At 43.9% G+C, this 27,662-nt stretch overlaps 1 protein-coding gene across 3 annotated transcripts in view; it reads left to right on the forward strand.

The window, feature by feature from the left end:
* The window catches only part of FBXW11 (F-box and WD repeat domain containing 11), a 139,182-nt gene that overhangs the window by 45,051 nt on the left and 66,469 nt on the right, over positions 1-27,662 (forward strand). For all 3 annotated transcript variants that reach the window (XM_069763855.1, XM_069763853.1, XM_069763856.1), the window contains one exon: positions 17,491-17,716. In XM_069763855.1, coding sequence (XP_069619956.1) covers positions 17,491-17,716 — 226 coding nt within the window. The remainder of the gene's footprint in view (positions 1-17,490; positions 17,717-27,662) is intronic.

The following is a 27,662-nucleotide window of genomic DNA, read 5'->3' on the forward strand; positions in this document are numbered from 1 at the left end:
ACGGTGCGGATTTGGCTGCGGATCCGCAGCGGATTGGCCGCTGCGGATCCGCAGCAGTGTTCCATCAGGTTTACAGTACCATGTAAACCTATGGAAAACCAAATCCGCTGTGCCCATGGTGCGGAAAATACCGCACGGAAACGCTGCGTTGTATTTTCCGCAGCATGTCAATTCTTTGTGCGGATTCCGCAGCGTTTTACACCTATTCCTCAATAGGAATCCGCAGGTGAAATCCGCAGTAAATCCGCAGGTAAAACGCAGTGCCTTTTACCCGCGGATTTTTCAAAAATGGTGCGGAAAAATCTCACACGAATCCGCAACGTGGGTACATAGCCTTAGGGTTAGGGTTGGGTTGGAATTAGGGTTGTGGTTAGGGTTAGGGGTGTGTTGGGGTTAGGGTTGTGGTTAGGGTTACGGCTACAGTTGGGATAAGGGTTAGGGGTGTGTTGGCGTTAGAATTGAGGGGTTTCCACTGTTTAGGCACATCAGGGGGTCTCCAAACGCAACATGGCTCCACCATTGATTCCAGCCAATCTTTTATTCAAAAAGTCAAATGGTGCTCCTTCCCTTCCGAGCCCCGACGTGTGCCCAAACAGTGGTTTACCCCCACATATGGGGTATCAGTGTACTCAGGACAAACTGGGCAACAATTACTGGGGTCCAATTTCTCCTGTTACCCTTGAGAAAATAAAAAATTGCTTGCTAAAACATCATTTTTGAGGAAAGTAAAATGATTTTTTATTTTCACGGCTCTGCGTTGTAAACGTCTGTGAAGCACTTGGGGGTTCAAAGTGCTCACCACATATCTAGATAAGTTCCTTGGGGGGGTCTAGTTTCCAAAATGGGGTCACTTGTGGGGGGTTTCTACTGTTTAGGCACACCAGGGGCTCTGCAAACGCAACGTGACGCCCGCAGACCATTCCATCAAAGTCTGCATTTCAAAACGTCACTACTTGACTTCCGAGCCCCGACATGTGCCCAAACAGTGGTTTACCCCCACATATGGGGTATCAGCGTACTCAGGACAAACTGGGCAACAATTACTGGGGTCCAATTTCTCCTGTTACCCTTGAGAAAATAAAAAATTGCTTGCTAAAACATCATTTTTGAGGAAAGAAAAATGATTTTTTATTTTCACGGCTCTGCGTTGTAAACGTCTGTGAAGCACTTGGGGGTTCAAAGTGCTCACCACATATCTAGATAAGTTCCTTGGGGGGTCTAGTTTCCAAAATGGGGTCACTTGTGGGGGGTTTCTACTGTTTAGGCACACCAGGGGCTCTGCAAACGCAACGTGACGCCCGCAGACCATTCCATCAAAGTCTGCATTTCAAAAGTCACTACTTCCCTTCTGAGCCCCGACGTGTGCCCAAACAGTGGTTTACCCCCACATATGGGGTATCAGCGTACTCAGGAGAAACTGGACAACAACTTTTGGGGTCCAATTTCTCCTGTAACCCTTGGGAAAATAATAAATTCTGGGCTAAAAAATTATTTTTGAGGAAAGAAAACGTATTTATTATTTTCACTGCTCTGTGTTATAAACTTCTGTGAAGCACTTGGGGGTTCAAAGTGCTCACCTCACATCTAGATAAGTTCCTTTCGGGGTCTAGTTTCTAAAATGGGGTCACTTGTGGGGGGTTTCTACTGTTTAGCCACATCAGGGGCTCTGCAAATGCAACGTAACGCCCGCAGAGCATTCCATCAAAGTCTGCATTTCAAAATGTCACTACTTGACTTCCGAGCCCCGACATGTGCCCAAACTGTGGTTTACCCCCACATATGGGGTATCAGCGTACTCAGGAGAAACTGTACAACAACGTTTGGGGTCAAATTTCTCCTTTTACCCTTGGGAAAATAATAAATTGCAGGCTAAAAAATCATTTTAGAGAAAATAAAATTTTTATTTTATTTTCATGGCTCTGCGTTATAAACTTCTGTGAAGCACTTGGAAGTTCAAAGTCCTCACCACACATCTAGATTAGTTCCTTTGGGGGTCTAGTTTCCAAAATGGGGTCATATGTGGGGGATCTCCAATGTTTAGGCACACAGGGGCTCTCCAAACGTGACATGGTGTCCGCTAATGATTGGAGCTAATTTTCCATATAAAAAGCCAATTGGCGTGCCTTCCCTTCCGAGCCCTGCCGTGCGCCCAAACAGTGGTTTACCCCCACATATGGGGTATCAGCGTACTGAGGACAAACTGGACAACAACATTTGCGGTCCAATTTCTCCTATTACCCTTGGCAAAATAGGAAATTCCAGGCTAAAAATCATTTTTGAGGAAAGAAAAATTATTTTTTATTTTCATGGCTCTGCATTATAAACTTCTGTGAAGCACCTGGGGGTTTAAAGTGCTCAATATGCATCTAGATAAGTTCCTTGGGGGGTCTAGTTTCCAAAATGGGGTCACTTGTGGGGGAGCTCCAATGCATAGGCACACAGGGGCTCTCTAAACGCGACATGGTGTCCGCTAACAATTGGAGCTAATTTTCCATTCAAAAAGTCAAATGGCGCGCCTTCCCTTCCGAGCCCTGCCGTGTGCCCAAACAGTGGTTTACCCCCACATATGAGGTATCGGCGTACTCGGGAGAAATTGCCCAACAAATTTTAGGATTCATTTTATCCTATTGCCCATGTGAAAATGAAAACTGAGGCGAAAAGAATTTTTTTGTGAAAAAAAAAGTACTTTTTCATTTTTACAGATCAATTTGTGAAGCACCTGAGGGTTTAAAGTGCTCAATATGCATCTAGATAAGTTCCTTGGGGGGTCTAGTTTCCAAAATGGGGTCATTTGTGGGGGAGCTCCAATGTTTAGGCACACGGGGGCTCTCCAAACACGACATGGTGTCCGCTAACGATGGAGAAAATTTTTCATTCAAAAAGTCAAATGGCGCTCCTTCCCTTCCGAACCTTACCATGTGCCCAAACAGTGGTTTACCCCCACATGTGAGGTATCGGTGTACTCATGAGAAATTGCCCAACAAATTTTAGGATCCATTTTATCCTGTTGCCCATGTGAAAATGAAAAAAATTGAGGCTAAAAGAATTTTTTGGTGAAAAAAAAAAAGTACTTTTTCATTTTTACGGATCAATTTGTGAAGCCCCCGGGGGTTCAAAGTTCTCACTATGCATCTAGATAAGTTCCTTGGGGCGTCTAGTTTCCAAAATGGGGTCACGTGTGGGGGAGCTCCAATTTTTAGGCACACGGGGGCTCTCCAAACGTGACATGGTGTCCGCTAAAGAGTGGAGCCAATTTTTCATTCAAAAAGTCAAATGGCGCTCCTTCCCTTCCAAGCCCTGCCGTGCGCCCAAACAGTGGTTTACCCCCACATATGAGGTATCAGCGTACTCAGGACAAATTGCACAACAACTTTCGTGGTTCAGTTTCTCCTTGTACCATTGGGAAAATAAAAAAAATGTTGCTAAAAGATAATTTTTGTGACTAAAAAGTTAAATGTTCATTTTTTCCTTCCATGTTGCTTCTGCTGCTGTGAAGCACCTGAAGGGTTAAAAAACTTCTTGAATGTGGTTTTGAGCACCTTGAGGGGTGCATTTTTTAGAATGGTGTCACTTTTGGGTATTTTCAGCCATATAGACCCCTCAAACTGACTTCAAATGTGAGGTGGTCCCTAAAAAAAATGGTTTTGTAAATTTCGTTGTAAAAATGAGAAATCGCTGGTCAAATTTTAACTCTTATAACTTCCTAGCAAAAAAAAATTTTGTTTCCAAAATTGTGCTGGTGTAAAGTAGACATGTGGGAAATGTTATTTATTAACTATTTTGTGTCACATAACTCTCTGGTTTAACAGAATAAAAATTCAAAATGTGAAAATTGCGAAATTTTCAAAATTTTCGCCAAATTTCCGTTTTTATCACAAATAAACGCAGAATTTATTGACCTAAATTTACCACTAACATGAAGCCCAATATGTCACGAAAAAACAATCTCAGAACCGCTAGGATCCGTTGAAGCGTTCCTGAGTTATTACCTCATAAAGGGACACTGGTCAGAATTGCAAAAAACGGCCAGGTCATTAAGGTCAAAATAGGCTGGGTCATGAAGGGGTTAAAGTGATTAAAATCAGTAAAGAAAATATTCAAAAAATATGATAAAAAAAAAATAATATTTGACTGTCCGCGACTTCATGCAAACGAACAGAGGAGGATACTATTGGGAGGATGGTGGGAGGATACTATTGTGTTTAGTGAAGAAAAATTGGCACTATGGAGTTCCCAGATATTGTTCTGGGGACGCTTTATAGATGATGTCCTGATTCTATGGACGGGTGATGTTGCCTCTTTTAATGCGTTTGTTCTCGACCTCAATGTGAATAATGTAGGCCTTGTTTTTACATCTGAAATTAATAAAGACAAAATTATTTTTTTAGATGTCACAATCAGTAAGGACAGTGATGGCCATCTTGCAACTACGGTTTACAGGAAACCCACCTCAACTAACAACTTACTTAACTGGGGCAGTCATCACCCCTATGGCCTTAAAAAAGGGATACCAAAGGGGCAGTACATGAGAGTGAGGAGGAATTGTTCCTCTGATGCGTCCTTTTATACTGAGTCACGTGAACTAAGGGACAGATTTTTGGATAAAGGATACACTAAAAATATTCTTCAGAGCACGTTTAAACAGGTGGAGGCAACCCCTAGGTCTAGTCTATTTCAACAAAGGGATAGAGGTGACTCGGAGGCCCTGGTTAGACTTATTGGGGGTTTTGATGACTGCTCTCAGGAAGTGAGAAATATCATTAACAAATATTGGGGTATATTACTTGCCGACACGGACATCAGGGAATATCTGTCAGAAACACCCATGATCATATACAGGAGAGGGAGATCTATAAAGGATCAACTCGTGCATAGCACCTTTACTCCCCCTATAAAGAAAGGTACATGGTTAGAAAGAAGACAAGTGGGTACATTTCGCTGCGGTGGCTGCTCGTTCTGTGGCTATCTGGCCACTGGGAAGTATTTTTCAAGTGCAAGTACAGGACATAATTTTGAAAGTAGACACTTTGCCAATTGTAAAACCAGCGGGGTGATCTACTTGTTTAGTTGCACGTGTCCAGTTAACTATGTTGGGAAGACGAGGAGAGAGCTCCGCAGGAGAATTGGTGATCACGTGGGTGATATAAAACATGCGAGGGACACACCAATTTCTCGACATATACGATCTGTACATGGGGGTGATTTGAAATCTTTTTCCTTCTGTGTTGTGGAGGTAGTGACCCCCTCCATACGAGGAGGTGATTGGGATCGTAGAATCTTGCAAAAAGAACTGAAATGGATCCATAGACTGGACACGGTCTCACCGAAGGGTCTAAACGAACAAATGAACTTTGGCTGCTACCTATGACTCGGTACATGTAAAGGTTGAGAGATATGTGGTATTGAAAAACCTGTCATATCGACCCGAATGGGTCATTCATTTATTATCGGTCCAAATCTTTGGACAATTAACTTGCTATTACCTGTCAAATCTGTGACAGATGTTATTTCTCTCTTGATAAGTGTATTAAGGACTGTATTATGCTTTAAAAGGTTGTAAATAGATAACTAGCGGATCTGTTCGTTTGCATGAAGTCGCGGACAGTCAAATATTATTTTTTTTGATCATTTTTTTTGAATATTTTCTTTACTGATTTTAATCACTTTAAATTAAGGTGGATGTTGATATGGAAGTGATGTAGATATTGAAATAAGGCGATAGTGCTCCCTGATTAGACGCATATCTATTACATACCTTACTTGTTACCTCTGCTTTTTCTCATGTAGGTGTGTACATTTGTATGTACCATTTATGAGTAAATATGTGATAGTGAGGGCGTTACTTTATTGTTTCTAATATTATATTTGTGCACTTTATATTCTATTCTAGAACCTGGTGAACCGTAGCTCCCATATGTAGGTGCGCAGGCGATATAACAATTGGCCTGCGCTGCATTGTATTCTGGAATTATGCAGTAGTATGGGAGCTTCCCTGTTTTATGGCGCGTGCGCTAATGGAACTGGCTGATATCCTATACACTGAGGGGCACAGGCGTGACTCGGTACGGGTCGGCGCCTGCACACTATCGCCTTGATGTGTGGCGATGTGGCGTTTGCCGGAGTGCCCATGCGTGGTCCTGGGCGGATTGGCGCCTGCGCGTCATCGGTGGTGATGCGCTTCTTTATGACGCCGGAGCGTCCTGAACATACAGCGTTCTAATTTTCTGTGGCGGCAGGACGCTTGTTGATATGCGCAGGCGCCATTTTGGATTAATCAGTGCCTGCGCTTTGTTGTCCTGTTGTAGCGACGGCGCGCCCCTTGATGACGCTAGCGCGTTTTGAACATACAGGAAGCGCCGGAAATGGGATAAGCGCTCCAGGTTCTCAGGTGTTAGGTGTGCGGAGGTAATGGGGAGTCTATTTAATACACGAGGTTTAGCACTTGTGTGTGGGCGCTACTAAGACAAGGGGATCGGCCCGGTGGTGCAGCTGTCTACCATGCCAATGTGCTGTTATCTTATTGCAAGCTAAGTAACCCTTTGTTATCTGTATGTACTCCTGATGAACCCCTTTTCATCAGAAGGGGAGAAACGCGTTGAGTAGAAAAGGGATATGTATATTAACTTCTGTATGAGATAGAAGGTTGTTTATGGATCTGGTCAGCACGTGGGTCACAACAAACAAGTATGTGGGGACGGCATGTGGCTACTTTGCATTGATTATTTAATGAGAACTGCAGCTTGATCCCTTTATGGTTGTATGGGATATGCTTGACACTACAGCAAATACATCTTCCCTATTGTCATCACAGTATCTGGTGACCGTAATACATATATAGCTAGACCAAGATCACATATGTATTTTTTAGTCGCTTTGTGACATCCCTACCTGTTGTTTATATCACTTTGCCGAAATAATGATCTTTATGTATATATATAAGTAGTAAGGGACACAGACTACCAAGTCAGGTGAGACCCCTAGATTTAGTCAGACATTTTACTGACATATTCATGTTCTCTCAAGCTATCCATATTTAATTATTGTTTAAGTGAGATTTTCTCTCCTGACCCTATTAGGGCACAATAGGGATAGCAGGGTTAGCCGACGAGGAGCGGGGGCGCCACGGCGCAGGATTATAGGGTGCCAACCTCCGCTGGCAGGTAGGGAATATTGAGAAAGTGTAGGGCCTGGCACCACCCGGCCTTTCCTGTAGTACGCTTGCATCTATTGGTGATGGTGTTGTCAAGTGCACATTTATGGTTTTAAATATATATTAATAAAGTATAAATTTTAGTATATTTTTCTTTTTTTGGGGGGAGTTTTTCTGTGAGTCTCATTTTAAACAAAGAAGCCTGCCGGTTACCAGCGTGATGTCCAGGGGCCGCCGGAGAGGTGAATATATCAATATTTTTTATTTTAATTCTTTATTTTACACATTAATATGGAACCCAGGGCCTGAAGGAGAGTTTCCTCTCCTTCAGACCCTGGGAACCATCAGGATACCTTCCGATACTTGATGTCCCATTGACTTGTATTGGTATCGGATATCGGTATCGGCGATATTCGATATTTTTCGGGTATCGGACGGTATCGCTCAACACTATTAGATAGGCTTTGGCATAACTCCCATATCCCGCCTCAGCTCTGCCCATTTTCTTGAAGCGGGGAGATACTGTTGTGAAAATGACAAAAGTTGCAACATTTTTGCTCAACTCCACATTGTGCAAAAATGTTGTGACTTTTGAAAGCAAATTACAGCAGAATTGAGGCATAAATGCTTTGCTGAATTGGGCTATTGTGTTTACATGCGGCTGCTGATCGGTTGGCGCTTCTGGGTGTCAGACCCCCACTACTGATGTTGAAGTCTTATCCTATCCTATTCTGACTGGGCAACTCCTTTACTTCTCAGTTGACTTGCATTGAAGTGATATGCCTTTCATGTTGAAGGGAAGGTTCAGTCACAATTTGTTTTTAACAATTGAAAAAATGTAAAGTATTAATATTTTAATTCAAAAAATCATTTGTTTTTAATGCAGTAAAAAAATAATTTTAAGTTTTGATATTTTCCATTCTTATACTCTAGGGAGAATAGCTGCTGAAATTTGCCATGAAAACCTAGTGTGCAATTAGCGTGTGGGCTGCAGTAAATGTGGGCTGGATCTGCTCTCATCTCTGACCTCGCTCCTCTCCCCTAATGGGCGTTTGCAGTTGGGCACTGTAAAGTGATAGAGATGCGGACAGTGTGACCAGAGACGGCTGCTGGCGCGGATTCTGTTAGTTGGTGCTGCTTGCTGGATCAGTCTCTGCGGTTGGGTACGCAGAGCTCATTACGTGCTGAGATTTAGATGCATGAAGTGTAACAGAAGCTGGAATTAGACCTGTTGCACAGGATTGGATTAGATACACAGTATGTAATATGGACATCAATCCATCCACTTCTATGGGAGCAATGATGTAATATGGGCATTAGATACAAGGCTCTGGGTTGTATGACACACGATGGGGTTAGACGCATGGCTCTGGGGTTTTCGCACGTGATGTGATTAGATACACTGCTTGGAGGCGTATTGCACATGATAGGATTAGATACACGGCTCTAGGTCCAGGGGTCTTGCCCATGTCACAGCTTGAGGCAGCCTCAATGCAGGATATGCGGTCGGAGACTGTCTCATATGCAGGGATTGATGAATTTGAGGTGTGTATGTGTTTTTGTTCAGACACTTACACACCAGCAAATGCTAATTGCAGCCCCCCATGGTTGAAGAAAAAAATTTAATAAATAAAAACAGTTAAAGTAGTGCGTTTAATTATGTATTAAAACAAATTGATTATATAATATAAAAGTCACAGCATCTTCCCTTTAAGGTGTTGTAATCATGTTGGAAATTGACATCTATATATTTTGTAACTTAAAGGGACTCTGTCACCTGAATTTGGCGGGACTGGTTTTGGGTCATATGGGCGGAGTTTTCGGGTGTTTGATTCACCCTTTCCTTACTCGCTGGCTGCAATATTGGATTGAAGTTCATTCTCTGTCCTCCATAGTACACGCCTGCACAAGGTAATCTTGCCTTGCACAGGCGTGTACTATGGAGGACAGAGAATGAACTTCAATCCAATATTGCAGCCAGCATGCAGTCAGCGAGTAAGGAAAGGGTGAATCAAACACCCGAAAACTCCGCCCAAATGACCCAAAACCAGTCCCACCAAATTCAGGTGACAGGTTCCCTTTAAATTTCTAGGTTCATAACAAATGTAATTGTTTATATTCAGTAGCGGTATATCTAGCAATAATATGCTATACTACTATTAATTGAGTTTTCTCCCTTTTAACCAGATGTGACCATCAGAGATCTATAGCCAATCCACAGGCTTAGGTTGTGTGCAGTTAATTTTCATAGTGCATATATGTGTATGTATGTGTAATATATAAATACTATAAAAATTAACTGCTCAAAACGCTGACTATATCTATCTATCTATCTATCTATCTATCTATCTATCTATCTATCTATCTATCTATCTATCTACCTATGCAGCATCAATAGTAAAAAGATCTAACGTTAAAAATAATAATACAAAAAATCATTATATTTTCACCTTTCGGCGCCTTTCCCGCTTTTTGCGACACTCTGGTCCCAAGAATGCATTGCGGCAATGACCGGAGATGACGTAGCGGTCGTTGCCCACGTTGCGATATACTACGTGGGCTGTGTTTATATACTACGTGGGCTGTGTTTATATACTACGTAGGCTGTATTATATACTACGTGGGCTGTGTTATATACTACGTGGCCCCAAACACACCTCCAGGCTGTGTAAGGGCTATTTGACCAAGAAGGAGAGTGATGGGGTGCTATGCAAGATGACCTGACCTCCACAGTCACCAGACCTGAACCCAATTGAGATGGTTTGGGGTGAGCTGGACCGCAGATTGAAGGCAAAAGGGCCAACAAGTGCTAAGCATCTAACCTGCACTGACTGTCACCGCCGGCCGTAAAGCAGAGCACAGCGGTGATGTCACCGCTGTGCTCTGCTTTACGGCCGGCGCTGACAGTCAGTGCGGGAAGCTGACGCCGGGGGACGTGACAGACATCGGATTGTGAGTATGTACTATTTTTTTTTTTTTTTTTTTTTTTTTAACTTTTACAATGGTAACCACGGTAAATATCGGGTTACAAAGCGTGGCCCTGCGCTTAGTAACCCGATGTTTACCCTGGTTACCCGGGGACTTCGGCATCGTTGAAGACAGTTTCAACGATGCCGAAGTCTTTCCCCTGATCGTTGGTCGCTGGAGAGAGCCGTCTGTGTGACAGCTCCCCAGCGACCACACAACGACTTACCAACGATCACGGCCAGGTCGTATCGCTGGTCGTGATCGTTGGTAAGTCGTTTAGTGTAACGGTACCTTAACCCCTTAGCGACCGCCGATACGCCTTTTAACGGCGGCCGCTAAGGGTACTTAAACCACAGCGCCGTTAATTAACGGCGCTGTGGAAAAAGTCCATAGCGCCCCCCAGAGGCCGATTTTCTCCGGGGTCTCGGCTGCCGAGGGTAGCCGAGACCCAAGAGAACATGATTCGGGGGTTTTTTAACCCACCCCGCATTTGCGATCGCCGGTAATTAACCGTTTACCGGCGATCGCAAAAAAAAAAAAAAAAAAAAAGCGATCTCTTTTTAATTTCTCTGTCCTCCGATGTGATCGCACATCGGAGGACAGAGAAAAGGGGTCCCAGGTGGCCCCCCAATACTCACCTAGCTCCCCCGATGCTCCTCGTGTCTCCCGGTGGGCGCCGCCATCTTCAAAATGGCGGGCGCATGCGCAGTGCGCCCGCCGGCCGGCACCGGGAGAATCTTTGGGGTCTCGGCTGCCGGGGGTAGCCGAGACCCCAAAGAGCATGATCGGGGTCGGTATTACCGACCCCTGTTTTGCGATCGCCGGTAATTAACTGTTTACCGGCGACCGCAAAAAAAAAAAAAAAGTAAAGTGTAATTCTCTGTCCTCTGATGTGATCGCACATCAGAGGACAGAGAAATAGGGGGATTCGGGGACCCTAGCATACTCACCTAGGTCCCTGGATCCTCTTGCTGCTCCTCCTGGCCGCCGGCAGCAGAACATGGCGGACGCATGCCCAGTGCGCCCGCCATCTGTCTCCATCTGCCGGCCGGCAGGAGAACAGCAGTTGGGGGTAGGGGTAGGGTTAGGGGTAGGGTTAGGGGTAGGGTTAGGGTTAGGGGTAGGGTTAGGGGTAGGGCTAGGGTTAGGGCTAGGGTTAGGGCTAGGGTTGGGGCTAAATTTAGGGTTAGGGTTGGGGCTAAATTTAGGGTTAGGGTTGGGGCTAAACTTAGGGTTAGGCTTCTTTCACACTTACGTCGGTACAGGGCCGTCGCAATGCGTCGGCCCGACATACCGACGCACGTTGTGAAAATTGTGCACAACGTGGGCAGCAGCTGTAGTTTTTCAACACATCCGCTGCCCAATCTATGTCCTGGGGAGGAGGGGGCGGAGTTACGGCCACGCATGCGCGGTCAGAAATGGCGGATGCGACGTACAAAAAAACGTTTCATTGAACGTTTTTTTGTGCCGACGCTCCGCCAAAACACAACTGATCCAGTGCACGACGGACGCGACGTGTGGCCATCCGTCACGATCCGTCGGCAATACAAGTCTATGGGCAAAAAACGCATCCTGCGGGCACATTTGCAGGATCCGTTTCTTGTCCAAAACGACGGATTGCGACAGAATGCCAAACGACGCAAGTGTGAAAGTAGCCCTAGGGCTAGGGTTAGGGTTGGGGCTAAAGTTAGGGCTAGGGTTGGGGCTAAAGTTAGGGCTAGGGTTGGGGCTAAAGTTAGGATTAGAGCTGGGATTAGGGTTAGGGTTTGGATTAGGGTTGGTATTAGGGTTAGGGTTGGCATTAGGGTTACGCTTGGGATTAGGGTTAGGTTTGGGATTAGGGTTAAGGTTAGGGTTGTGATTAGGGGTGTATTGGGATTAGGGTTAGGTTTGAGGTTAGGTTTGAGATTAGGATTAGGGGTGTGTTGGATTTAGGGTTTTGATTAGGGTTATGGTTAGGGTTGACATTAGGGTTGTTTTGGGGTAAGGGTTGTGATTATGGTTAGGGTTAGGGATTAGGATTATGGATGAGGTTGGGATTAGGGTTAGGGGTGTGTTGGGGTTAGGGTTGGAGCTAGAATTGGGGGGTTTCCACTGTTTAGGTACATCAGGGGGTCTCCAAACACGACAGCCAATTTTGCGCTCAAAAAGTCAAATGGTGCTCCCTCCCTTCTGAGCTCTGACGTGCGCCCAAACAGTGGGTTACCCCCACATATGGGGCATCAGCGTACTCTGGATAAATTGGACAACAACTTCTGGGGTCCAATTTCTCTTGTTACCCTTGTGAAAATAAAAACTTGGGGGCTACAAAATCTTTTTTGTGAAAAAAAAAATATTTTTTATTTTCACGACTCTGCATTTTAAACTTCTGTGAAGCACTTGGGCATTCAAAGTTCTCACCACACATCTAGATAAGTTCCTTGGGGGGTCTAGTTTCCAAAATGGGGTCACTTGTGGGGGGTTACTACAGTTTAGGTACATCAGGGGCTCTGCAATCGCAACATAATGCCCACAGACCATTCTATCAAAGTCTGCATTCTAAAAAGGCGCTCCTTCCCTTCCGAGCTCTGCCGTGCGCCCAAACAGTGGTTTACCCCCACATATGGCGCATCAGCGTACTCGGGATAAATTGGACAACAACTATTGCAGTCCAATTTCTCCTGTTACCCTTGTGAAAATAAAAACTTGGGGGCTACAATATCTTTTTTGTGGAAAAAAAAAAATTTTTTATTTTCACGACTCTGCATTCTAAACTTCTGTGAAGCACTTGGGCATTCAAAGTTCTCACCACACATCTAGATAAGTTCCTTGGGGGGTCTAGTTTCCAAAATGGGGTCACTTGTGGAGGGTTTCTACTGGTTAGGTACATCAGGGGCTCTGCAAACGCAACACAGTACCTGCAGACCATTCTATCAAAGTCTGCATTCCAAAACGGCGCTCCTTCCTTCCGAGCTCTGCCGTGCGCCCAAACAGTGGTTTACCCCCACATATGGGGTACCAGCATACTCAGCACAAATTGGACAACAACTTTTGGGGTCCAATTTCTCTTGTTACCCTTGTGAAAATAAAAATTTGGTGGCTAAAAAAATCTTTTTTGTGGAAAAAAAAAAAATTTTTTTATTTTCACGGCTCTGCATTATAAACTTCTGTGAAGCACTTGGGCATTCAAGGTTCTCACCATACATCTAGATAAGTTCCATGGGGGGTCTAGTTTCCAAAATGGGGTCACTTGTGGGGGATTTCTACTGTTTAGGCACATCAGGGGCTCTCCAAACGCGACATGGCGTCCGATCTCAATTCCAGCCAATTCTACATTGAAAAAGTAAAACGGCACTCTTTCTCTTCCAAGCTCTGCGGTGCGCCCAAACAGTGGTTTACCCTCACATATGGGGTATCGACTTATTCAGGAGAAATCGCACAACAACTTTTGTGGTCTAATTTCTCCTGTTACCCTTGTGAAAATAAGAATTTGTGGGCGAAAAGATCATTTTTGTGTGAACAAAAGCGATTTTTTATTTTCACGGCTCTACGTTATAAACTTCTGTGAAGCACTTGGGGGTTCAAAGTGCTCACCACACATCTAGATAAGTTCCTTAAGGGGTCTAGTTTCCAAAATGGTGTTACTTGTGGGGAGTTTCCACTGTTTAGGCACATCAGGGGCTCTCTAAATGTGACATGGCGTCCGATCTCAATTCCAGCCAATTCTGCATTGAAAAAGTCAAACGGCGCTCCTTCACTTCTAAGTTCTGCGGTGCGCCCTAACAGTGGTTTACCCCCACATATGGGGTATTGGCGTATTCAGGAGAAATTGCATAACAAAATTTATGGTTACATTTCTGTTTTTACACTTGTGAAAATAAAAAAAATGGTTCTGAATTAAGATGTTTGCAAAAAAAAGTTAAATGTTCATTTTTTCCTTCCACATTGTTTCAGTTCCTGTGAAGCACGTAAAGGGTTAATAAACTTCTTGAATGTGGTTTTGAGAACCTTGAGGGGTGCAGTTTTTAGAATGGTGTCACACTTCATTATTTTCTATCATATAGACCCCTCAAAATGACTTCAAATGTGATGTGGTCCCTAAAAAAAAATGGTGTTGTAAAAATGAGAAATTGCTGGTCAACTTTTAACCCTTATAACTCCCTAAGAAAAAAAATTTTGTTTCCAAAATTGTGCTGATGTAAAGTAGACATGTGGGAAATGTTATTTATTAACTATTTTTCATGACATATCTCTCTGATTTAAGGGCATAAAAATACAAAGTTTGAAAATTGCAAAATTTTAAAAATTTTCGCCATATTTCCGTTTTTTTCATAAATAATCGCAAGTAATATCGAAGAAATGTTACCACTAACATGAAGTACAATATGTCACGAAATAACAGTCTCAGAATCAGCGGGATCCGTTGAAGCGTTCCAGAGTTATAACCTCATAAAGTAACAGTGGTCAGAATTGCAAAAATTGGCCTGGTCATTAAGTACCAAATTGGCTCTGTCACTAAGGGGTTAAGAAATGTCTCTATCTCCTGCAGAACTGCTTAGTTATCACTGCTGTTCATAGTTTGATAGAAGATATATATTTGAGTAACATTTATAAAATTCATATGAAAGTTCAATTATGAAATATTATTTTTTTTTAAAGCTGGTGGCGGAGTCAGTACATTTCTACCGACTCCGACTCCAACCAAAACTAACTCCGACTCCACGACTCCGACTCTACAGCCCTGGTCTCAAGTCCACCCTGTCTCATGGTCATGTAAAGGAGATGAAAATAATCCAGAAAATTAAGCATTTTGAAAAATAACTCGCTTTTCTGACATTTTAATAGTGACAGACACCCTGTAGTCAGGTATTTTCTAATCCATCTGAGTATTGCAAGATTTGGAGGCAGAGATCCTGATTCCAGCGATGTTACTCACTTTGCTGATTGCTACAGATTTGATTAAAACCTGATACAGCTGCTGGAGCTCTACCAGTTCTCTAAATGCTTAGCCCTGTATAACTCCGCCACACCACTGATTGGCAGCTTTTGTGCACAGTATGCATGGACAGAAAGCTGCCAATTGGTGGTGGTGTAGTTGCACTAGGAAGGTGAGTTTTAATGCTCCTTTCATTTGGTGCAGGTGCTGTGTGGCAGCCATTGTTGCTGTGGCTTTGTGCTGGTGGGGCAGCGCGGTCTGGAGTCATTGGGACTCAGCCTTGCAGCATGGGTGCTGTGGGGCAACAGACTATCTGCCCTGCTGGTGCATTGCCGCTGTTGCGGTGGTCGCCTCACGGCTCCGCTCCGTTAGGGCGGTAGGGCCCAATACAAGGTTTGCTGTGACGTGGCAGTGGGCTTCATACAGTCTGATCAGAATGTTAAATTAAGAACCTCATGTTCAGTTATATAAATTTTTGCCTAGCGGCTTTGGATCAACGCATGATTTTTGGAGGTGCTGTCCATTTTCTCTTTCTTTTTTTTCCATCATTTAGCATTGTGTTGGGTTTAGGGTTGGGGTCAGGGCTGTGTTAGGGTTGCAGTTAGAATTGGGGGGTTTACACTGTTTAGGTACATTAGGGGGTCTCTAAACGCAACATGGCGTTTCAAAAAGTCATAAGGTGCTCCCTCATCTCTGAGTCCTGAGCATCCAAACAGTGGCTTTCCCCACATATGGGGTATTGGCGTACTGAGGAGAAATTTTGTTGGAAAAATAAGAATCCGCTGGTCAACTTTTAACCTTTTATATCTTCCCAACAAAAAAAATTGTTTCCAAAATTGTGCTGATGTGAAGTAGAAATGTGGGAAAAGTTATTTATTAACTATTTTGTGCGATATGGCTCTGATTTAAGGGCACAAAAATTGAAAGTATGAAAATTGCAAAATTTCCAAAATTGTTGTCAAATTGCCATTTTTTTTCTTAAATAAACGTAAGTCATATTGAATCACTGGGATCTGTTGAAGCATTCTAGAGCTATAACCTCATAAAATTGGCTCGGCTACTAAGAGGTTAACTCAAAACTGAAAATTAAAATAAAGATTAAAGGGTCAGTGTCACCCCCTCCAGCCGTTATAAACTAAAATAGCCACCTTGTGCAGCAGTAATGCTGCATTCTAACAAGGTTGCTCTTTTAGTTTTGTGTGCATGTATTACTAAAATAAAGCGCTTTGAAACTTTTCAAAAATACCTATCTTTGTCCACGGAGGCAGGTCTGAAGCCTCCTCTGTGAAGCGCCCAACTGCCGTCACTCATCTCTTCTGGGGCGATGGTCGCCGCACCCTGCGGGCTGTTCTTCTTAAATCCGGCGCCTGCGCTGTGCGTGCCTGCCTGGGGCAGGCGCAGTGTTCATTGGCCGTCATAGCTCAGATGCCGGGTTCCTGACTGCGCCTGTGCAGGCAGTGCGGCCACCCTGTTACTGAATCCCCGCCCCGCACTGTGTTATGCATTATGCACAGTGCAGGGCTGGGATTCCTGGGCAGATTCCTGCACAGACCGACGCTGGAAGGCGGGGAACCTGGGGGAGCGTCTGACAAGCGCAGTGCGCATGCCCAGGAATCCCAGCCCCGCACTGTGCATAATGCATAACACAGTGTGGGGCGGGGATTCAGTAACAGGGTGGCCTCACTGCCTGCACAGGCGCAGTCAGGAACCCGGCATTTGAGCTATGACGGCCAATGAACACTGCACCTGCCCCAGGCAGGCACGCACAGCGCAGGCGCCAGATTTAAGAAGAACAGCGCGCAGTGGGCGGCGACCATCGCCCCAGAAGAGATGAGTGACGGCAGTTGGGCGCTTCACAGAGGAGGCTTCAGACCCGCCTCCGTGGACAAAGATAGGTATTTTTGAAAAGTTTCAAAGCGCTTTATTTTAGTAATACATGAACACAAAACTAAAAGAGCCACCTTGTTAGAATGCGGCATTACTGCTGCACAAAGTGGCTCTTTTAGTTTATAACGGCTGGAGGGGGTGACACTGGCCCTTTAAACAACAACCACAAGACAGATTTCATCAAGGTATCATTGTATTCCATATAACGGCGCTGACATGACGCTGTCTGTAGGTTACTTGGCACAATCCTGTGTGTAGGTTACTCGGCACAATCCTGTGTGTAGGTTACTCGGCACAATCCTGTGTGTAGGTTACTCGGCACAATCCTGTGTGTAGGTTACTCGGCACAATCCTGTGACAGGTTCCCTTTAAACTTGGGTTAGCTAAACCAGGTATAGAGCATATCAAGCTTACTGGTTTCTGGATCCTTTTCTCATTCTGCTTTCACTTGACACAAGAGTTTGGAATGTATAATGTATCAGAATATGTATAATCAGTCGGTGATACCCGTGTCTATTTGTACATACCTTATTTCAAATGTCAATTATTCCCCATCCACTTTCTTTTACAGATAACTAATGGAACATCATCAGTGATTGTATCCAGAAAGCGCACATCTGATGGAAATTATGAGAAAGAGAAGGACTTGTGTATAAAATTTTTTGATCAGTGGTCTGAATCAGATCAGGTTGAATTTGTTGAACATCTTATTTCCCGAATGTGTCACTACCAACATGGTCATATTAATTCTTACTTGAAGCCCATGTTGCAACGAGACTTCATTACGGCACTACCAGGTAAATATTGTGAAACGCTCCACAAGTCACTAGAGAAATGGTGTTAGGCTATGTTCACACGTTGCGTCCTGTCCCTGCGGGTTCTCCCGCATCGGATTTGATAACTCTGCAGGGCAAACCCGCTGCGGTTATCCCTGCAGATTTATCGCGGTTTGTCCTGCGGGTTCCGCTGCGGGATTTTACCCCTACTATTGATGCTGCACATGCAGCATCAATAGTAATGTTAAAAATAATAAAATAATGATATACTCACCCTCTGACGTCCCGATCTCCTCGGCGCTGCAGGCGGCGGTCCGGTTCCAAAGATGCTGTGCGACCAGGACCTTCGTGACGTCACGGTCATGTGACCGCGACGTCACCGCAGGTCCTGGTCGCATAGCAAACCTGAGACCGGACGGCCGCGTGCAGCGCTGAGACTTCACAGGGTGAGTATAACATTATTTTTTATTTTAATTCTTTTTTTTTTTTTTTTTTTTACTCAAATATGGTTCCCGGGGCCTGGAGGAGAGTCTCCTCTCCTCCACCCCGGGTACCACCCGCACATTATCCGCTTACTTCCTGCAAGGTGGGCACAGCCCCATGCGGGAAGTAAGCGGATCGATGCATTTCTATGGGTGCAGAATCGCTGCGATTCTGCACAAAGAAGTGACATGCTGCGGGTTGTAAACCGCTGCGTTCCCGCGCGGTTTTTCCCGCAGCATGTGCACAGCGGTGTGCGGTTTCCATAGGGTTTACATGTTACTGTAAACGCTATGGAAACTGCTGTGGACCCGCAGCTGCAAAATCGCTGCGGTTCCGCGGTAAAAACCGCAATGTGTGAACATAGCCTTAATGTTCACAAATGTCTATTGAAAACTCAGAAAAATGTTGCCACTTTCTTTTTTTTCTTTTTTTTTTTTTTATCCCTTGTTCTTAAACGTTTCCCACAAAAAGATATTTCTGTCCGTCCTGATGGAGTGTAAAGGCCCCTTCACACTCAGCGACGCTGCAGCGATACCGACAACAATCCGGATCGCTGCAGCGTCGCTGTTTGGTCGCTGGAGAGCTGTCACACAGACAGCTCTCCAGCGACCAACGATCCCGAAGTCCCCGGGTAACCAGGGTAAACATCGGGTAACTAAGCGCAGGGCCGCGCTTAGTAACCCGATGTTTACCCTGGTTACCAGCGTAAAAGTTAAAAAAAACAAATACTACATACTTACCTACCGCTGTCTGTCCCCGGCGCTCTGCTTCTCTGCACTCCTCCTGTACTGGCTGTGAGCACAGCGGCCGGAAAGCAGAGCGGTGACGTCACCGCTCTGCTTTCCGGCTGACCGACGCTCACAGCCAGTACAGGAGGAGAGCAGAGCACAGCGCTGGAGGACAGACGGCTGAAGGTAAGTATGTAGTGTGTTTTTTTTTTTTTTTTTACTTTTACGCTGGTAACCAGGGTAAACATCGGGTTACTAAGCGCGGCCCTGCGCTTAGTTACCCGATGTTTACCCTGGTTACCAGTGAAGACATCGCTGGATCGGTGTCACACGCCGATCCAGCGATGTCCACGGGAGATCCAGCGACGAAATAAAGTTCTGGACTTTGTTCAGCGACCAACGATCTCCCAGCAGGGGCCTGATCGTTGGTCGCTGTCACACACAACGATTTCCTTAACGATATCGTTGCTACGTCACAAAAAGCAACGATATCGTTAACGGTATCGTTATGTGTGAAGGTACCTTAACTTGCCACATCAGGAAGTGTGTCCCAGAGATGGCGCAGATATAGTGGTGTCTAGCTTTAATTCCTTTTCAAACAAACTTTATTAAAATTTTAAATTTAAATGGTGAAATGGAAAAATAAGGTTCAGAGAAATGGAGGAGAGTGGGAAAAGGGGAAGGAAAAAGGGCTGGAAGGGAGGAAAGAAAAGGGAAAAAAAAGGGAGTGAGAAGACATTTGTGAGATACAACAATAAGTAGTCATATATAAAGTAAAGTACCACATAAATACATACAAACATGAATAAATCTTCCAGGCGAATCTCCGAAAATCGAAACAATCATGCATATTGCGGTTCACTAAGGGAATACCTCCGACCAGCGGGACGTCTAGCTTTAGTTCCAGCAGTTTCAATCTTCCTCCATAATACCACTGTATTGATGGGTTGCTACAGCAACTGGTGGCCTAACAATGGGCTCTGTGTCTGCCTAGGAAAAGAGAAGACCACACTCTTGAGCTTCAGTGCAAAACAAGTGTTTGTGATCCCATATACAACATGGCGGCTTTCCTCCCAGCCTTTCAGCAATGCTTCTAAACACTCTGGGTGTAAGCTGAAACATTGCAGATTGGGTGACAAATGCACTTGCTTAGAAGCTTGCGAGTGCTGCCTTTGTGTCTTTTCCTTTGTTACTTTGTCGATTGGTTTAGCTAGGGGATAAGGTTTAGCCAAGGACAAGGTATCCCACTCATACTCCCCCTTTTACTAATAGGCTGCCTGCTACTATGACACTGTCAAAAAGACTAAAGAAATATCCAATGTGCAATCCCACACTTGTTTTTTGTTTTGGCTGTTTTTTGCTAGGTTCACTAAATGCTTAAACTGACCTGCCATTATGATTCTCCCGGTCATTGAGTTCATAGACCTCAAATATGTCTAGGTTCTTTTTTTTATGTAAGTGGTGAAAAATTCCAAAATTTGCTTAAAAAAAAATTGTGCAATTTTCTGAGACCCGTAGTGCCTCCATTTTTCAGGATCTCTGGTTGGATGAGGGCTTATGCTCAGATCGCTCCTATGTAGCAGATTTACTGCATTGCTTTGTGCGTCGTCCACAGGGTGGCGCGCACAGCAATCTGGCATCAACAACTATAGAGGTCTACAGAAGACCTCTGGTTGTTATGCCAACGCACCGATGATCCCCGATCACGTGACAGTGGTCACCGGTGTGTGCGTTTCCGACCCGATGGCCGGAAGCGTTTGTTGAATGCCACTGTCAGTGTTTGACACTTAACTTGTTAATAGCGGCGGGTGGATCGCGATTCCACCTGCCGCTATTGCGGGCACATGTCAGCTGTACAAAACAGCTGACATGTCCCGGGGAGCCCGCATCAAAGCGGGAGTTCTGCCATTGGACGTACTTTTCCGTCCGATGGCAGAAAAGGGTTAAACAATCCAGGGAATCCTCTTTAGCGAAGCAGTGCAAACAGATGAACGTAACGGTGTCAACTGTGGTAAATGAAAGTGAAAAATGTCTATTTCTCCAGCATCAAAAAATATTTTCACTTGCGCAGCAAAAAAAAACTTTTCATATAAGATCCACATCATAATTTCACTTTTTAAAAGTGTACACAATGGGGGAGATAATAAAAAACTGTCTAATATTAAAGCTGGCTTTGTTGCAAATATCAACCAATCAACGCTGAGTTTTCACTTCTCTGGTTAAGCGAAAGTTGCACTCTGGTTATGTGCAGCCCAGCCAGTTTTGCTATTAGGTAGTCTTTTATTATCTCCCTCAGTTTTTTATTATCTCCCACAATGGGTCGAAAGAAGCTTAAAATTGAAGAGAAATCCCATGCCTTTACTCTGCTCGAGAAGGGGGATTCGGTGATTGCTGTAGCTAGAGATCTGGGAGTGTCAAGAGAAGCAATTTATCAACTGAAGCGGTCGGCGGCATCATTGCCTCCTGGGATGGTACCGCAGATGAAGTCAGGCTCTGGCGCACCTAAGAAGACTTCACCAAGGACTGATAAGCTTCCGAAGCGTGAAGTGATGTCACATCCTTCTATAACTGCCGTTGAACTAAAAAACAAGTACCCTATGCTCCTCCAGAACATCGCAATTAGGACAATTTGTCACCGCCTGCAGAAGGACCTGGGTCTACCAAGTTGCCATGCCGCAAAGAAGCCCCTGCTCACAGCAGCAATGAAGAAGAAAAGGCTTGCCTTATGTAAGAAATATCAAGATTGGACATCATATAGAATTCACTGAGACTCTGCTGTATCCATCATTTAGTGGTCACTTAAACTCCACTCCTGTATACATCACACAGAATATACTCCAACCGCGGTACACATCATATAGGCTACACTGAAACTCTGCCATACAGATCACAGAGGAAACACTGAGGGGTCATCACAACAGAACCAGACCCCAATCAGAGGACAATAAAACAATCCTTATCTAAGAACTGGCCCAATATTTATGGACATAACTGTTTATCACTCATGGTTATTCTGCTTCATGTCACCTGTCTTATCCATGGTTTTTCCCTTTTTTTTTCTGTGCTATGTTGTGCATAATAAATATGTGATTCTTCAGAATTTCTTTTAGTCTTTGCCTGATGAAGAGACCTGTGTAGTCTCGAAAGCTTTTAGAGGATACACTGCACATTCCTTTTACCCTTCCTCCAGTGTTAGGGTCGTGACCGACCCGTTTTAGGTTTTAAATGCATACAAATTCTACATACATTTGTTTATTGCATCAAGATTTTTTGACTTTTTCAGGAACTTATTTTTAAACAAAATACAATAAAATAAAACTATTGTACTAAATTGTAAAATGCTCTTATTAAAATTTTAACATGTGTTGGGGTCAATTTCGACCCAGGTCTAATATAAGAGTAAAAAAACAATAATAAGTCCCAAAACTGAACTCATAAACACAATATAAACCAACAGCCCACAGCCAGCTCTACCTCCAACAACTTGAGTTAGGGACATGTCCAGGCATGTATGGCCAAATCAGCTTAGAGTTGGTACTTTGCAGAGTATACATCTCCAGTTTACACATGCAACAATGAGGAGATTTGATATAAGCCAAATTCTGGATTATATCTTGGATGATAATGAATCAGAGAACACACAGCAGCAAACTGATACAGATGAACAGGTTTCTGAGGAGGAAGATGATGTGGAGTATCAACCGGAAGACACAGACAGTTCTGATCAGTCTGATGAGGAGGTCACTGGTGCTGAAGCTGCTCCCGCTGAAAAATTCAAATCCAAAAGCGGCAAGATCAGTTGGAGCTCAGTACCTCCAGATGTACATGGCAGGGCAGATGCTGCAAATGTCATAAAAATGACCCCTGGGATCACGAGGTTTGCTGTGACAAGAGTAAGTGACATCAAGACATGTTTTGATTTATGCAATTGTCAATAAAAAAGTCATTATTGCTATGACAAACCTTGAAGGAAAAAAAGTCCACGGCAACATGTGGAATGACCTTTATGATGATGTCCTGGATGCCTACATTGGTGTTCTTCTCCTTGCTGGAGTGGACAAATCCTGCAATGAGGCCACTGATAGTCTCTGGGACGCATTGTCAGGCAGGAATATTTTCCGGGCAACAATGTCACTTCAAAAGTTTCAAATGATATCAAGAGTCCTCAGATTTGACAACAGAGACACCAGAACAAAATCTGACAAACTTGCTCCCATCAGGGATGTTTGGGAGAAATGGGTGCAGCTCCTTCCACTGATGTTCAACCCAGGGCCAGAGGTGACAGTAGATGAATGTTTTCTCCCTTTCCGCGGAAAATGCCCCTTCCGGCAATACATGCCAAGTAAGCCAGGCAAATACAGTATAAAAATCTGGGCAGCCTGTGATGTAAAAACTAGCTATGCATGGAATCTACAGATTTACACAGGCAAGTCTGCAAGCGGCATCCCAGAAAAAAAACAAGGAAAACGTCCTCGATATGACTACTGGACTGCAGGGTCACAACATTACTTGTGACAATTTTTTTACCAGCTATGACCTTGGACAAGAACTTCTCAGGAGGAAAATCACCATGGTGGGCACAGTGGAAAAAAAAAAAACCTGAGCTGCCCGCTGAATTGTTGCAGATGAAGGACAGGGCTCCACTTTCCTCAAAGTTTGTTTTTACAGACACCACCACTGCTGTTTCATACTGCCCCAAAAAACTACGGAATGTGGTACTGATGTCCACACTTCACAAAGATGCAGGTGTGTCATCAGGAAGTGACAAAAAGCCCAGAATCATCCTGGACTAAAACAAAAACAAAGGAGGAGTGGACAACCTGGACAAGCTGACTGCCACCTAGACTTACCAGCGAATGACTAGGAGATGGCCAATGGTTGTATTTTGCAACATCCTTGATGTGTCAGCAGGCAATTCATTTGTGTTGTGGACCCACATTCACCAAGGATGGAATTCCAAGAAAAAAAATCAAGTGGAGGATGTTTCTTGAGGAACTAGGAAGGTCCCTTGTCAAGGCGCACATTGACCAAACGGAACGAGTGCCCCGAGACCCAGCCGCTGCAGCCTTGGTCCAACAACTCCAGAGCTTAACAAGTGCTTTGTCTACACCCACAGCAACACAAAGAGCATCATCACCAGCATCCTCCTCAACCAGGCCTGCCTCAACATCAACCACAACAGCCAGAACCCCAGTGAGACCCCCTGATTCTAAAATAAAGAGGTGTCTGGTCTGCCCTAGCAATAAGGACAGAAAGACAAACACATCGTGCTTCGCCTGCAAAAAATACCTCTGCAAAGAACACACAAAAAGTGTCACTTTTTGCCACACATGCATCTAAATACTAATGCATCTAAAAACTAGTACTTGATTTCTTTTGATTTGATTTGCTTGATTGATTGTTGTTTGTTTGACCTAGTAAAGCTACTTTTTATTGCTATTAATGTTAATATAATTTTCATCTTTTATTTGTATTAAAGTTCTATAAAAAAAAATATCTGTTTTGTACCTTTTTTAAAAAGATGTTACTAGAGTTAATAATATAAAATATATATGTAGATTTTTTTACATTTAAGAAATGTGTTCTAAAACCCTTCAGTAATAGGTAATATAACAAACTTTTTTAAGTTTATATTCTCTTGAGGTTCATTTGACAATATTTTTATATTGAAAATTAAGGGTATGCACTCAAATGAAAGGCCCAGGGGGCCACAACAAAAATATTAAAATCAATCCTTCCATGGATGAGAAACCCTAACAAGGTAACTAAGAGGTAAGAATCAAATTGGATAATAAATAACTGTTTTTAGGGTATCCTAGGGGTGATTTAAGACACGGGTCAAAATCGACCCGTTAACATAAGAAAGAGTAACCGAAAGCTAACACTATAGGAAGGTTAAATCTGCATTTTAATTTGTATGCAAATGAGGTGTTAAGTGTTCTGTCATGCCCAGAGATTTTAATGAGCCACTACCTCATTAGGTTGTCTCCTCACTTAGTTCCATCCTCTTTAGCTTGATTACTGGTGTCCGCCCTGTGATGTCACGTGTCAGGCAAGGAAACTAGACTGTGAGCTGCCAATCTGCTAAAGAGGCTGGTACTATGAAGGAAAACATTGGGAGGAAGTGGCTCCTTAACCCCTTCAAGTCGCGGCCCTTTTTCGTTTTTGCGTTTTCATTTTTCACTCCCCCCCCCCCCCCCTTCCCAGAGCCATAACTTTTTTATTTTTCCATCAATATGGCCATGTGAGGGCTTATTTTTTGCGGGACGAGTTGTACTTTTGAGAGACACCATTGGTTTTACCATGTCTTTTACTAGAAAACGGGAAAAAAATTCCAAGTGTGGTGAAATTGCAAAAAAAAGTGCAATCCCACACTTTTTTTTTGTTTGGCTTTTTTGCTAGGTTCATTAAATGCTAAAACTAACCTACCATTGTGATTCTCTAGGTCATTACGAGTTCATAGACATCTAACATCTCTAGGTTATTTTTTTATCCAAGTGGTGAAAAAAAATTCAAAACTTTGCTTAAAAAAAAAAAAAAGCGCTATTTTCCGAAACCCGAAGCGTCTCCACTTTTCGTGATCTGGGGTCGGGTGAGGGCTTATTTTTTGCGGGCCGAGCTGCCGTTTTTAATGATACCATTTCTGTGCAGATACGTTCTTTTGATCGCCCGTTCTTGCATTTTAATGCAATGTCACGGCAACCAAAAAAAGCGACGCTGTTTAGCGATCAAGTTAATGCTTTTTTTTATTGATCGGGCAATTCTGAACGCGGCGATACCAAATACGTGTAGGTTTTTTTTTTTTAATTGTTTTATTTTGGATGGGGCGAAAGGGGGGTGATTTAAACTTTTATATTTTTTATATTTTTTTAATATTTTTAAAAACATTTTTTTTTTACTTGTGCCATGCTTCAATAGCCTCCATGGGAGGCTAGAAGCTGGCATAGCCTGATCGGCTCTGCTACATAGCAGCGATCATAAGATCGCTGCTATGTAGCTGAAATGCAGGTGTGCTGTGAGCGCCGACCACAGGGTGGCGCTCACAGCAGGCCGGCATCCGTAACCATAGAGGTCTCAAGGACCTCTATGGTTACCTTCCTGATGCATCGCCGACCCCCGATCATGTGACGGGGGTCGGCGATGACATCATTTCCGGCCGCCCGGCTGGAAGCGCCGGTTAAATGCCGCTGTCTGCGTTTGACAGCGGTATTTAACAGGTTAATAGCGGCGGGTGAATAGCGATTTCACCCGCCGCTATTACGCACACATGTCAGCTGTACAAAACAGCTGATATGTCGCGACTTTGATGTGGGCTCACCGCCGGAGCCCACATCAAAGGGGGTGACACGGCATGCGCAGTAATAGTATGGCGCATGTTGTGAAAGGGTTAAAGCAGCGCTCCCATCAAAATGTATATCCTCTTAATGTATTGCAATCATATTCTATTCCACTGTGCACTTACAGTTGCTAATTTTTCCCTCTTAACCCGTTAATTCTTCTCTTTTCCATTGGGACTATGACCTCACATAATGAAAAACTGACTAGCTGAATCCTTCTAAGCTGTATGTAGAAACAGGAGTACATTTTCCCTGTATGAGTCACTGCAAAGTCACTGGGAGGAGGCAGAAGGCAGCAGCTGGGTCAGGAGCTAAAGAGGGGGAATGATAAATGCAGGGACCAGAGACTTCCTGTTTCTACATACAGCAGAGAAGAAATCGCTGTGTAGGAAGACAAAATGAGCAATGGTAAGTAAACAGTGCTATATAATATGATCGCAATATATTGAAAAAACTTTTCAATTCAAGTACCGGCATGTCCTTGCAATTTGGGGGTTAGATATTGCTGACAGATTCTCTTTAAAGGGAAGGTGCCACCAGTTTTCTTGTATTTTGTTTTTTTGTGAAATTAAGCTTAAAATAGTAATTAAAATGTATTAATGCAATGTTTGCACTGTTTGCAAACATTTCTATATGAAAAATATTATATATTTTTCTACAAATATACATATTTACCACTAGGGGGAGCATTTTCCGTTTTAGACCTCAAGCAGCTATAGTAAGATTTAGCAGCTCTGCCCCAGGGATATTAGACCACCCAAAAGGGGAGGGAAATGGTGATGTCAGCAGTTACTGCCCCAACAGTAAGAATGAAGAGCAGCATCACAGGGCAGCACCATTTTGTGTGTGACTGCCCTGTGATCTGCTATCACCAGCAGTTACTGCATCAGAGGCACAGCGTGTTTACAGAGGAGCAGAACACAGTGGGCTCAGCAGAATCTGGACCCAAGAAGAGTGAAGACATGTGGTGTGCATGGAGCAGCATTAGGAGCTGTCTGGGAGCTCCAGCTCTGCAGTGAATAGCCAGGCATTATGGAGGGAGGGGAGAGATGCATTGTATGGCTAAGGCCGGGGTCACACTAGACCGCAATACGGACGAGTGCAATGCGATAAAAAATCACATAGCACTCGTCCCAATGTTAATCTATGGGGCAGCTCCCATCATCCGATATTTTCTCGGCCGTATTCAGGATCCGAGTGAAATTGCAGCATGCTGCGATTGTCAGCGTTTCTCGGCCGAGAATCGCCAATGAGTCTATGGGGGTGAGAAAAAATCGCACAGCACACGGACCATCAGTGTGACGTGCGAGAAATTCTCAGGCATTGGGCAGGTGACAGGAAAGGCTCAGCCATAATTTGCTCATTTTGCAAGTGTGTGAGAAAATCTCACCATACGGACGCCATACGGATGTTACACGG

The sequence above is a fragment of the Ranitomeya imitator genome, chromosome 4 (assembly GCF_032444005.1).
Source record: "Ranitomeya imitator isolate aRanImi1 chromosome 4, aRanImi1.pri, whole genome shotgun sequence".
Taxonomy (NCBI): Eukaryota; Metazoa; Chordata; class Amphibia; order Anura; family Dendrobatidae; genus Ranitomeya; species Ranitomeya imitator.